Source organism: Gopherus flavomarginatus, chromosome 16 (genome assembly GCF_025201925.1).
Source record: "Gopherus flavomarginatus isolate rGopFla2 chromosome 16, rGopFla2.mat.asm, whole genome shotgun sequence".
Classification (NCBI taxonomy): Eukaryota; Metazoa; Chordata; order Testudines; family Testudinidae; genus Gopherus; species Gopherus flavomarginatus.
In genome coordinates this window covers 17,265,686-17,278,177 of record NC_066632.1, presented here as the reverse complement: position 1 = coordinate 17,278,177, position 12,492 = coordinate 17,265,686, and the positions used below count along the sequence as shown (strand labels likewise).

At 41.6% G+C, this 12,492-nt stretch overlaps 1 protein-coding gene across 1 annotated transcript in view; it reads left to right on the top strand.

Annotated features, from left to right (window-relative positions):
• Positions 1–12,492, top strand: part of AKAP8 (A-kinase anchoring protein 8) — a 30,773-nt gene that overhangs the window by 1,006 nt on the left and 17,275 nt on the right. The window contains exons 2-5 of the mRNA XM_050925841.1: positions 7,074–7,112; positions 8,238–8,270; positions 10,046–10,349; positions 11,853–12,438. Coding sequence (XP_050781798.1) covers positions 7,074–7,112; positions 8,238–8,270; positions 10,046–10,349; positions 11,853–12,438 — 962 coding nt within the window. The remainder of the gene's footprint in view (positions 1–7,073; positions 7,113–8,237; positions 8,271–10,045; positions 10,350–11,852; positions 12,439–12,492) is intronic.

Sequence of the window (12,492 nt, the reverse complement as noted above, 5' to 3'; positions counted from 1 at the left end):
CCATTCATTGTGAAAAATTAGATCATGCTAGTGGTCTATCTAGTCCAGTAAGCAGTCTGTCGATTCCTATTTTCCAGAGCAGACCTCTTAAACCCTCGGTATACACACATTTTCTACTCAGACCAGAACAGCTCTTGCCCTCACCCACCACTACAAAGCAGAGCACTCCAGTGCAATCCTGTTATCCCCTATATGCCATAGTAACATAGTTTCAGTGCTCTCCTCTAACACTGCTGCCACCTTAAAGAAGCTCAGTAACATCATAGTCTGTTAACCTGCTAGTATTTGAAGTTGGCAGTTTATGTGTTTCAAACTTGGTGTTTCTCGTGACAGCTACCCACCACCAACTGTGAAAACAAGGATGTGCTTGAAAGGAACAAAATCAATGCCAGATATGGCCCAGAAAAGGGAATTTATGTAGGTTTCTGATGGGTTTTGGTTCTCAGCTGTCAACATTTGTATGTTCTGAGATCTTGTATGAAAGCTACATATATGCCTAATGGAACTCTAGCACATTTTCTTAAATGATAATTTCAGTGCTGAGCTCTTTAGATAACACATTTTAATGTATATTTGAGTATGTTTATAAGCTAAAACACTTTCCTCCTTATGAGTACAATAACAAATCTGTGTGTGTATGCAGTAGAGAGTAATGGGTGGAATTCATGAAGACAGCTGATTTGGCTGCCAAAAGATTGTATGAAGATTGTTAAAACTATGAGAAAATACCTTTCATTTTATTCCAAAGAATACCAGTTTATTGATATTAGGCTGTTGTGTGTCCACTTTGATGTTAGGACAGTGATATGTAGATGCTAAGCATTGTCACTTGTCATGATAGTAGATGCCAGTAGGTGGCGAGTATGTTCTTAGATGATAAGGTTTAAAAAAAAACAAAAAACCCCAAAACCACCCCTGCCCATCTCTGGTTGGCTACTTAAGTTTTTCTTGCCCACTAACCTAGGCACTTCTTATTTTAACTCTAAATTATTTCTTTTTAAGCTGTTGCATATAATTATCGTCTACATATTTTTGTGCAGTTGTATTCTGCCACAGACTTGGAACAAAGGATTAAAACTCTACATATTAATTTCCTTGAACTTCACATAACTTGTCATCCTTATCCTTGTCATAATTATCAATGCGCCTTTTTGGTGAGGAAAACAATTTGTACATAGGAGGATTAAGCAAAAGGTAGTTTTCAGTACTATTGCCTATTATACCTGGATTGAAACGCTGCTGACTATTGGACAGTTCAGAATGCTGCTGTGACCAAAACATGTATTGCTTTCTTTTAATGTCTCCAAAGTCCTTAGTGAAAAGCATTTCCCCTTGTAGATGGCAAAGAATGCAACAAAAGCTGATTGCAGTTCACTTAGCAGACTGTTTCAATCATAAAACCAAAGCCAGTGATGAATGTGATTTACAGTTGCAGCATATCTGTTTTATAAGGAACCAGGAGGCTGAATGTTAGAAGATGCTTTGTCTCAGATTCGTAGATTGCAAGGCTGGAAGGTACCATTGCCTCCTGGACAACCCAGGCCACAGAACTTCCCCAAAATTATTCCTAGAGCAGATCTTTTAGAGAAACATTGTCTGGATTGAAAAAACATCAGTAATGGAGAATCCACCACAACCCTTTGTAAATTGTTCCAGTGATTAATCACCTTCACTGTCAGATTACTCCTTATTTCCAAATTTTTGAATTTGTCTAATTTCAACTTCTAGCCATTAGATCATGTTATACCTTTGTCTGTTAGAGTCCATTATTCAATATTTGTAAGCATTCACATTGGGGTACACAGTGTAATCAAGTCACCTCCCTAATCTTCTCGTTAAGATAAATAACAAGCTAAATAAATGGTCCAATGGGAGCCTCAACACCTGGAGACTTATTTCTGGCTCCTGACCCTTGGAAAGTTGTTTGTCCTTCTGTAAAATAGGCATATTTATCTTTTAGTAAGATAGGTAAATATAGGTTTTATTCGTTTTTTTTACTATGGGGAGAGAGTATTTCTCCACATCTGAAGCTATAACTAGTGTTCCATTAGACCCTGTTTTTCATCCCCACTTAAAAAAACAGATTTTCATTACAATTTGTGATTTAATATTGGAGTGGGGAGACACTTCTGTGACAGGCACTCAGCACCCTGCTGCAGGGAGAAGAGTACCAAAAGTGTGAATCCATAAGGCAAGGCTCCAGTCACTGAACCAATTTGTCTCACCACTGACATGGGCATTTTTGAGACTGGACTGCACCCCAAGCTCTCTTTGAAGCGCCATTCTTGAGTGGGTGTTTTCACATTCTGTATTTGTGGCTCTTGGTCCTCATTTCTCAAATGAAGTTTGCATTTGTTTTGTTAAACTTTGGCGTGGTCTGCACTACGAGTTTATCTCGAATTTAGCAGCATTAAACCGAATTAACCCTGCACCCGTCCACACAACAAAGCCCTTTACTTCGATATAAAGGGTTCTTAATATCGATATCTGTACTCCTCCCTGATGGGAGTAGGGCTGAAATCGGTATTGCCATTTCGAATTAGGGTTAGTGTGGTCGCAATTCGATGGTATTGGCCTCCGGGAGCTATCCTACAGTGCACCGTTGTGACCGCTCTGGACAGCAGTCTGAACTCAGATTCACTGGCCAGGTAGACAGGAAAAGCCCTGCGAACTTCTGAATTTCACTTCCTGTTTGCCCATCATGGAGAGCTGATCAGCACAGGTGACTGTGCTGTCCCAGAATCAAGAAAGAGCTCCAGCATGGACCATGTGGGAGATACAGAATCTGATCTCTGTATGGGGAGAGGAATCTGTTCTATCAGAACTCCGTTCCAATAGACAAAATGCCAAAACATTTGGAAAAAATCTCCAAGGCTATGATGGACAAAGGCCATAACAGGAACTCAACACAGTGCTGTGTGAAACTTAAGGAGCTGAGACAAGCGTACCAGAAAGCCAAAGAATCAAATGGACGCTCACGGAGGAGGGGGCGACTGATGACTGTAGCCATCCCACAGTTCCCGCGCTCTCTGAAAACCATTTGAATTCTTGGCTGAGCTCCCAAAGCCTGAAGAGTCAAAAACATTGTTGCGTCTGGTTCAGGGTATATATCAGGCCCCTCACCCCCACCCCCACCCCCGTGAAAGCAAAGAGAAAAAAATCATTTCTCACCTCTTTTCAATGTCACCGTATGTCTACTGGATGCTGCTGGCAGACGCGGTGCTGCAGCGCTACACAGCACCATTCCCTTGCCTTGCAGTCGGTACAGTAGGACTGGTATCCGTCGACATTGTCCCGTGGTGCTCCTGGCTGGCCTCAGTGAGGTCAGCTGGGGGCGCCTGGGCAAAAATGGGAAAGACTCCCAGTCATTCTCTTCTTTAAGTTTTGTCTAATGGAGATTCAGTCCTGCCTGGGATATCATGGCAGCTGGACGCTTCTGACTCAGGCTGCTCTCCCAGTCAGCAGCACCGCACGGTCGCGCCTACACCCTTGCTACCAGCGATCACAATCAGATACTTAGTCCTCTACATTTTGCTGCAAATAAAAAAATTAAGCTGCCATTTAGAACTGTCCCCCAACATACATATCCTGGGACATTTTGTATTTTACCAGCATCAACCAAAGGCCCATTCACAAATGGAGATTCAGTCCAGCCTCTGCTTCTATCCTAATGCTTGTCACAGATTCCCATTTTCAGCTATAGGCTGAGTAAGTGCAGAATCGTGGTTCACTCTACTTTGCTGTAATCCAACCACCCTCTCCACCCCCTTTGATCTCTGCTTGCAATAAAGTCAGTGTTGTTTCTTATTCATGCATTCTTTATTACTTCATCACACAAATGGGGGGATAACTGCCACGGTAGCCCAGGAGGGGTAGGGGAGGAGAGAAGCAACGGATGGGGTTGTTGCAGGGTATCCCCTAGAATGGCATGCAGCTCATCTTTTCTGTGGGATGTCTGGGGCTCTGACCTGGAGCAGCTGTTTGCCTCTCTGGTTCTTTAGTAGGCTTGCTTGATATTCTAGGCAGGACTGACTCTCCCTTAGAATGACCTGGGGAGTCATTCCCATTTTTGTCCAGGCGCCCCTGACCGACCTCACCGAGGCCGGCCAGGAGCACCCATGACAGCAGCAGACGGTACAGTATGACTGGTAACCATCTTTGCTAACTTGCAAAGGCAAGGGGATGCTGCTGTGTAGCACTGCAGTACCGCATCTGTTAGCAGCATCCAGTAGACATACAGTGACAGTGAAAAAAGGCTGAATGGGCTCCATGGTTGCCGTGCTATGGTGTCTGCCCAGGCAATCCAGGGAAAAGGGCGCGAAATGGTTGTCTGCCGTTGCTTTCATGGAGGGAGGATTGACTGACAACATTTACCCATAACCATCTGTGAAAAAATTTAGGCCCCATCGGGCATTGGGATCTCAACCTAGAATTCCAATGGGCGGGGGAGACTGGGGGAACTATGGGATAGCAACCCACAGTGCAGTGCTCTGGAAGTCGACACTAGCTTCAGTACATGGACGCACGCTGCTGTATTAATGTGCTTAGTGTGGCCGCGTGGCCTTGACTTTATTCTGATTTTACAGAAATCGATTTTTGGAAACATTGTATAATCTCGTAGTGTAGATGTACCCTTTGTCTGTCACAAGATGGACTTTCCATCTTGTGTTGAATTTCTTCTCTCCTCTCTGGAGTGATTAGTCTCAGTTTTGTATTTATCACAGCTTTGACCAATTTGTTCTCTGCTGCTGTGTTAGTGCTTGTTCTTGACTCCACTAAACAAATGATTCCAAAGCTGATGCTGAACTGTTAATGGTTGTCCTCTTAACTTGGATTTAAAACAGGTTAGAAAATCAGTTTTATAATTGCTTTATCTAATCCATGTTTCTCCAGTTGTGTAACAAGAACATTAGATTCATGATATGTCTATAAGTAATGCCTGACTGAGGTTTGCTTTAACAACTTGTCAAGATATTGAGGTGCAGACTGAATACTCCACATTCCAGCATACAGAGCAGTCTAACCATGGACCAAGATAGATGTGTCATGTTAGGCCGAGTAGCCTCTGCAGACTGTCACTGAGTATCAAAACTGAGAATGGCTGTAGGGTATATTGTAGAGCTACTTCGGTCTTTTGTGGTCTTCCACATTTTGTATATACTACTAAGTAAGCTTTAGAGTGACATAATTTTGTATTTAAAAAACCCATGCTGGGGATTTTTCAGACTTGAGCTAATATTCTGTGTGTTACGGTTTTGTGGTCCAGTGACTAGAGCAATGCCTGGGACTCCAGACTTGAGGTCTTTGAACATGGGCAAGTTACTTTCTCCTCTGGCTCCATTTCCCCTCCCACTCTTTGCCTTACAGTCTGGATAGGGACAGTGCCTAGAATAATGGGACACTGATCTGATTTGGGCTCTCCAAGTTTCATTGTAATACAAATATTTGCTCTTCTCTGCTTCCCCCTTTTTTTTTTTTCATATTTATAATAGGATTATTTTCCAGTCACTCAAGTGATGGATTTCAAAACTAGGGTTCTGTGGTTGTAGGTGTCTGCGTACACATAGCATTTATAGGTTTGAGACTTAATCATTAACTTAAAAAAATGCACTAGTGTGTTTTGACTGGATTTAAACCTTCCCTGCAGTGTCCCCTGGGCAGCCCAAAGAGAGCAGCCTAATTCTAGCATGTAAAAACTGGAAAGTGAAACTGCTGAACAGAAGTAAAAGTAACTAATGTTCATCCTGAGAGAAATGTATAATGTGAACAGCCTAAATGTTAAAAGTAAACAAACATCAAAACATGTAGACTTTGTAAAGCAAGAGCCCATTTTAAAAACATTTTTATGTGACTTTAAACCTTGCAATTCCTATTTTGCTGTTGCATTTGTTGTCAGAAGCACTACAGTAGCCTTTAGAGATGTACTTTCTTATATGCTCCTAGTATAATTGTTATATGAGAGTACTCCTTGCTGAGCTCCTCTTGGAGGGATACATTTTAGAGACTCTGAGGGCTTCTTCTTTGTTTAGTAATATCGGTGTGGATTTGTTCTTATGAAAATGCAGATTTAGTTGCCAAGTTAACTTTAATTATGGTAGGGAAATATCCAGCATGCTCTTTTCTAAATTCTCAGGATTCCTGCTCTAAATGGCATTTTGGAATAGAGAATTCAGTAAGTAAATGTACAGAATCCTTTATTTTAAAAATATATACATTAAATTTCAAGACTAAATTCTCCTCATTTAGAAGTGAAACTAAATTAGGGGCAAGAGTCTCTACAAGGCAAAGCAGAATTTATAGCCCAGAGCGAAAGAGGGCAAAGGGAATCCTCATCCAGCCAGCTCTGTGGTGTTTATGGCCCTGGATGCTGCTGAAGCATACCTAGATGTTTTGGAAAAGGAGTGGAGTCCAGAACTGAGGAAAGAGAGAGATGAATTATTTGATTACTAGAGTGAAAATTACATTGTCTTCTTTTCAATTAATAATAGGATTGGTAGCCAAAAAGAAATTGAGAAATAAAACCAGTCCTCTGCCTTCTATCTCTTCTCCATCAGGGTAGCAACATATGTATTAGCTGAGTGCACAGGGTCACTCCCGTGCATTTGGAGCATTCTAGCTAACGGTTCTTGAATTTGGGTAGTAGTTCAGTCACCCAATTTTTCATTAGAGACTTACTTGACTGATTTTGAAATCAGAATAGTTGCAGGTTTACTGTCTTGGCTTAGGTAGGTTTATAACGGCAAAAAAGTGCTTATTTTGAAAAGAATTTTCCTATAAAATGTGGATTCTCTTAAATTTCTCAATGTTCCTGTTTTCACTTGGAGATTATTTATTTCTTTGTGTTTAGCAATGTGTTTTCTAAAAGCAGGGACCCAGGGCTCCAGATGCCGAATGGTGGTAATACTCATGCAAACAAAAGTAAACTCAGTTCCCTCCCTCAAACTGGTAAAGAAAGAAACAAAAACCATGCTAATCACTAATGCTAGTTTCTAGGGTAGCCTTCCTTCCACAAGACCCTGGGGAAAGAGTAGTGTGTCCTTAAAGTAGCTTAATATGTTTGTTTATTTCTACAGGTTATGGCACCTGGAGCACTGCTGCCACCAATGCTCAAGGTAAGTTTCATTTATATTTCAAGCTGACATAGGGAATTGCATTTTAAAAAAAATAACTTTTGTTTTATGCCTTTTCCTTTCTAATGTTCTGTAACAAAGTGTAGCATTTCTCATTTTTTGGCTTATAGCTTTTACCCTTCTCTGTAATCACACTGAGTATAGTAAGTTTTTGTAAATATTTAGTCCAACTTTTCAAGGAATACTCACTTCTGTGCTGTGGTGGTGTTTGTCTGCCCTTCCATCTCTCCATCATTTTCCTGGGCTCTTATATTGGAAGGTTGCTTTCCAGACCTAGGCACTGATTCAGCAAATGCATGGGCACATTTTAACTTTTATTCAGTGAGCAACTTACGGTAGTAAAATTAAACATGTGCCCAGGTGTTTGCTGGATCAGGTCCTACTACTTGATCTCTTTATATCCCTCCTCTACATTTCAAAGAGTGTTTTGATCTTATTAAATGTTGACTTTGACACTTTTTCATTTATGGTTTTTCCAATAAGCATTTGTTGAAACTGGAGTCCTTAATAAAGAGTTGGAGTCTAATTTCTGTAGTTGCTTATGCCCTGTGGCCTCCACTGAGAAACTTGAGAACTGATTTGTGATTGTGAAGCAATACTACACTTTTACAGTTCCTCTTTGTGGGATTTCCTACTTTGAGGTAGTATTAATAGAACTGGAGTCAGCTAATAATCTTGGGTCTGCTGATGGTAAACATGGGCTAAAGATAATAGTGCTAAATAATATTTCAATATTTATTGAAATGCAACAAAGATTTTCTTTTTGAACCATAAGCTGGGAAGAATATAATATTTGTTTTTGTTACTGGATAGTCTGAGTGTATTGGACCCTGAGGTTCTGGTACGGTATTTCTGTATCTCCAGCTTTCTCTTGAAATAAATCAGAAATGTTTCCTCATATAATACAACTTTCCATTTAATTCTCCATTACTTGTTACATTTTCACAAGCCCGTACTTCTGAGAGCCTTTTCTTTTCTGCTTATGTGAAAGGATAATATTTTTTGCTGGCATTAAATTGAGTGACATTCACGTAGCCTTTGTAAACTGAATACCATTGGGTGATTCTTCTAATGTCGAAATAATGCGTTTGTCTTTTCACCCCATAGGGACATATGCAGCAAACGCAGCAAATTGGCAAGGTATGTGTTATAAATACATTGATTTTGTGTCAAGTCCTCTGTACTCTGTTCAACTACTTGAGTTGACTGCAATACCTAGGTCTATTCTCCAACTCACTTATTTGTACCTTGCTTCATCATTCTGCACTATGCTGGGCTTCAGGCCAGAATAGTGATGAGCCTGGGTACCAAACCTTCTCCTCAAAAGCTAGGATTATGCTCTTGGCATTAAATGACACCTTGATTGTATGCAGTAAACACCGCTATACCTGCCTACTGGTACTGCTAAAGGGTTTGTCTGTGTTTCCATAATAAATCCTTGTGTTGGGTTTGGAATTTAGCTTTTCGCTCTGGCATGTAATTGGCCTTGGTTTGAAGTATTTTTAAAGCTGGGTTCTGTGCCTTAATTTGGGAAGAACTAATTATTACTTTTAGTCTTTTTCTCTAGTTTTCACTTTAGAAGAATTGGGTATTGTGTAGCACAGAGGGCAATAGACCTCTGGCCAAGTCAGTAGGGAAAAATTAGTTGCTCTTATTTGTGTTATAGTGCCTAGGAGCCCTAGTTATAGACTGTTATGCTAGGTGCTGTACAAGCATGGAACAAAAAATACAAGGAAATGAGACAGTATTGGTCCTCAGGAGAGGCAATGGCATCGATGCTCCAGTGACCTGAGGATGTCAAGTTTATTGTGGGCATAATAGAATGGAGGGAGTTTTGAGGAGGATTCTTGATCATGATTTGGCAGCCACTTAACAAGAGTCCTAGGATTGGCATAGCAGAGGGTATTGCACGTTAGAAGTAGCAGTGGAAGAGCTCTGAGAATTCATAGATTATATTAGGATTGGAAGGGACCTCAAGAGATCATCTAGTCCAACCCCCTGCTCAAAGCAGAGCCAATCCCCAAATGGCTCACTCAAGGTTTGAACTCACAAGCCTGGGTTTAGCAGGCCAATGCTCAAACCACTGAGCTATCCCTCCCCCCAAAAGAGGAAGCTTGCTTTTTAGTACAGGGCTCAGAAATGCGTTTTCTCTTCAGAACCAGTACAGCCCTGGCTTGGTGAGCCGGTGCACTGCTTGTAGCACACTAGCAGGTTGTGTATGTGTAGTGCTATTACAAGAATTCTCTGTACTGTCATACACTTCCCAAATTCTGAATCTCTGGATTTACATAAGCAGTATCCAGTAGTGGCATGAAGACAGCTGTAGTGCAGTGCCTTTTCCCCTCACCATTATATTATCTTGCCATAAGGCAGCTTATGTTGTTGTCGAAGCTAGAATATGGCTCATCACTTCAAATTTTCTGGTTCGTCTATTAAATGTATGTCAGCATTGTATTTATTCTTGTATACATGGTTACAAGCTCAGCAACACAGGTCTCTCACATTTTAGCATAGCTTCATGGAGCCATGCTACATGAGCAGTGCATGCTGGCAATGTATTACGCTGTAGAGACTGAATATTATTATAACAAATCTTTATGGTAGTACAGGATCTCTCTCTTATCAGTTAAAACCAAGATAGACCTATCACTGGAATAATTCCACACCGGTTCATGATAATTGGCTGATGGCAACAGATATTTTTCTATCTCTGATTTTTGTAACTTTAGGAAACCTGAATTTTTCTTTACGGAGAACCTGACTGTACTGGTTCTAAAAGTTTAAAAGTTTTCATCAAATAGTAAAGATCAGCTGCGACCTTGACTGGTAGAGTGAGTTCATTAGAATCTAAACTCCTTCCATGAGCCTACATTTCTTTGACAGTGTATTCAATTTAACTTTCCTTTTTCTGCAAGGCTATGAAGGCTATGACTATTACGGCACCCAAACCGCTGGCTCTACTACAGCTGCCTCGTACAATTATGCTGCTGCAGCAGCAGCAGCTGCTGCTGCTACCACTAATACCTGGGAGACTCCCAAAACTACCGACATGACCATGACTGCTGATGTCAACACCAGTATGCCAGTTGCAACTTATAGTACGGAAACTGTGGCGACTGAGAACTCTGACTCCATCATAGCCAAAATAAATCAGCGTCTGGATATGCTGTCAAAGGAAGGCAGTGGTGGAGGTGGGGAAGGAATGGAAGACCAGGAAAGGTAACGTATCACTTCTTACTTTCCACACAGATTCTTTAAATCTTAAATCACTGTAATTTCAAATTAAATTTGAAACATTTTACAGCAGAGGGAGTGGTCCAATATTAATTCCTCTTGAACAGATACGTTAGTGCAAAATGCAGCCTTGATCTCTGTCCCAAATTATGTTATCAACCCTTATTCAGCATAACAATGTATTTTCAAAGCTGGTTTCCCTGTTTACCCTTAGTTGTACTGAAAATTAATTTTATTAATGATGAGATGCTGAAGTGAGATGTTTAATCTGCAACTGTATTTTTCTTACCTTTTCTGATAATGCCTTGTAATCTAAATAGTTTGTACTGCTAGACCAGTCAGTATGAAGAAAAATACCAGATGCTTGCTATGTTGTTCAGACAGTAATATGCATCCTGACATCAGTTGTAGGAAGGAAGAAATGAAATACATAACCTTTCTGTGGCATTGGTATCTGCTACTTCGTCAGCCAAGATGCTGATGGATTTATCTGCCTTAATCCCACACCCAGTGGTAAAACCAAAAGTTCTCTCTTTTGGATTCCTTATTATTGCTGTTATGTTAGGAATATTGCAAGTACATTGGAACCCCTATGTACTGCCTGTACCCTGCAAAGCAGAGGTATTTCTCATCAGGGCTTCTACTTCAGGCAGAGATTTTTGCTCTTTTGTCCCTCTGTATCTAATTGATTCTCCAGTTATTTCCTTTTTCTGCAGCTGTGTACTATGCCAGGCTTCCTGTGTGCTTGTAGTTCTCCTAATGTGCCAGCCAGGGAGGTAGCTGGCAGTGAGGAAGGGGATCTCTTGGCTGTACCTCAATGTGGGATTATGGTGGATAAAGCCATTAGTTCAAGGGTCCCCAAAGCGGTCCCCGCAGGCACCATGGTGCCCACCGGGGCATCTGTGCGCCTGCCTGCTGGCTGCCGGACAAGCAGCCACCGAAATGCCACCAAGAAGTGGCAACGTCAAGAAGCGCCACTGCCAAAATGCTGCTGATTTCTCGGTGGCATTTCGGTGGCGACGCTTCCTGGCGTCGACGCTTCTCGGCGGCTGCTTGTCTGGCGACCACGCTCCTTGGCGGCTAGTCGTCCAGTGCCCGCCAGACGAAAAGGTTGGGGACGACTGCATTAGTTTTTTGATTGACAGATCAGCAGGTACCTACTCAGAGAAGGTAACAATTAAAAATGAGAAGCTTTTTCAGCCGTATTTCTGATTAGACATATTTGTGCAGCAGTTTTACAATTTTTGGTTAAATTCTCAAGTCACCCAAAGACTAAGGACAGGGTGAAGTGAGTTCCTGTGCAAAGGTGTCACTCAGCAGGGACCACAGTATTTTTTTGCATTCTTTGTATCTTCGTTCTTTGTGTTCTGATTCTAGTTTTAACCCAAATTAAATCTGGATGTAAATTCTCTCTTTGGCTTTTATGTTTGGCAGAGCATGGTTCTGTGCTTTATTAGCTACTGATTCGATTCCTTGCTTGCTGTGCAGCTCTTTCAGGTTTGAGTCTTTCGAATCTTATGACTCAAGATCTTCAATGAACGACCGTGATCTGTACAGAGCTGGCTATGATTATGGCGAAGTTGGAACTGATCGGAATGATTCCTTTGGAAGCCAATTTGACAGCCGCAGGAATCAGTCCAGCAACAGAGGAAACAGCTATGGTCTCATTAGGGGGAGGGGCCAGAATCGGATTCAAAATCGGGGGCGTCTAAATGCTTTCAACCGCACCGACCGCTTCATGCCATCTTCAAGTACTGAGCGACTGTCTGCACGCTGGAATGAGTTGAACTATATGGGTGGGCGGAGCATGGGTGGTCCCTGCCCCAACAGGCTCCCTTCCCTCTTCTCCCAAGCTCTTGTCCCTGACTATTGTGATTATGGGGACTATGGCGATTACGGGGATTATGGGGATTATGGAGATTATGGCGACTATGGTGACTACGTAGACTATGGTGACTATGACTATGGCATGATGGGAATGCCAGGAATGGGAAGGTATGGTAACATGCCATATGGAGTCGGCAGGCAACGAAACAGAGTGAGTACAGTGCCGTGGCATCTGAACGTTCTTATGGTAAGAGCCGTAAACCCACTTGTTCTTGGTGTAAAATCTTTGCTACTTTGCTAT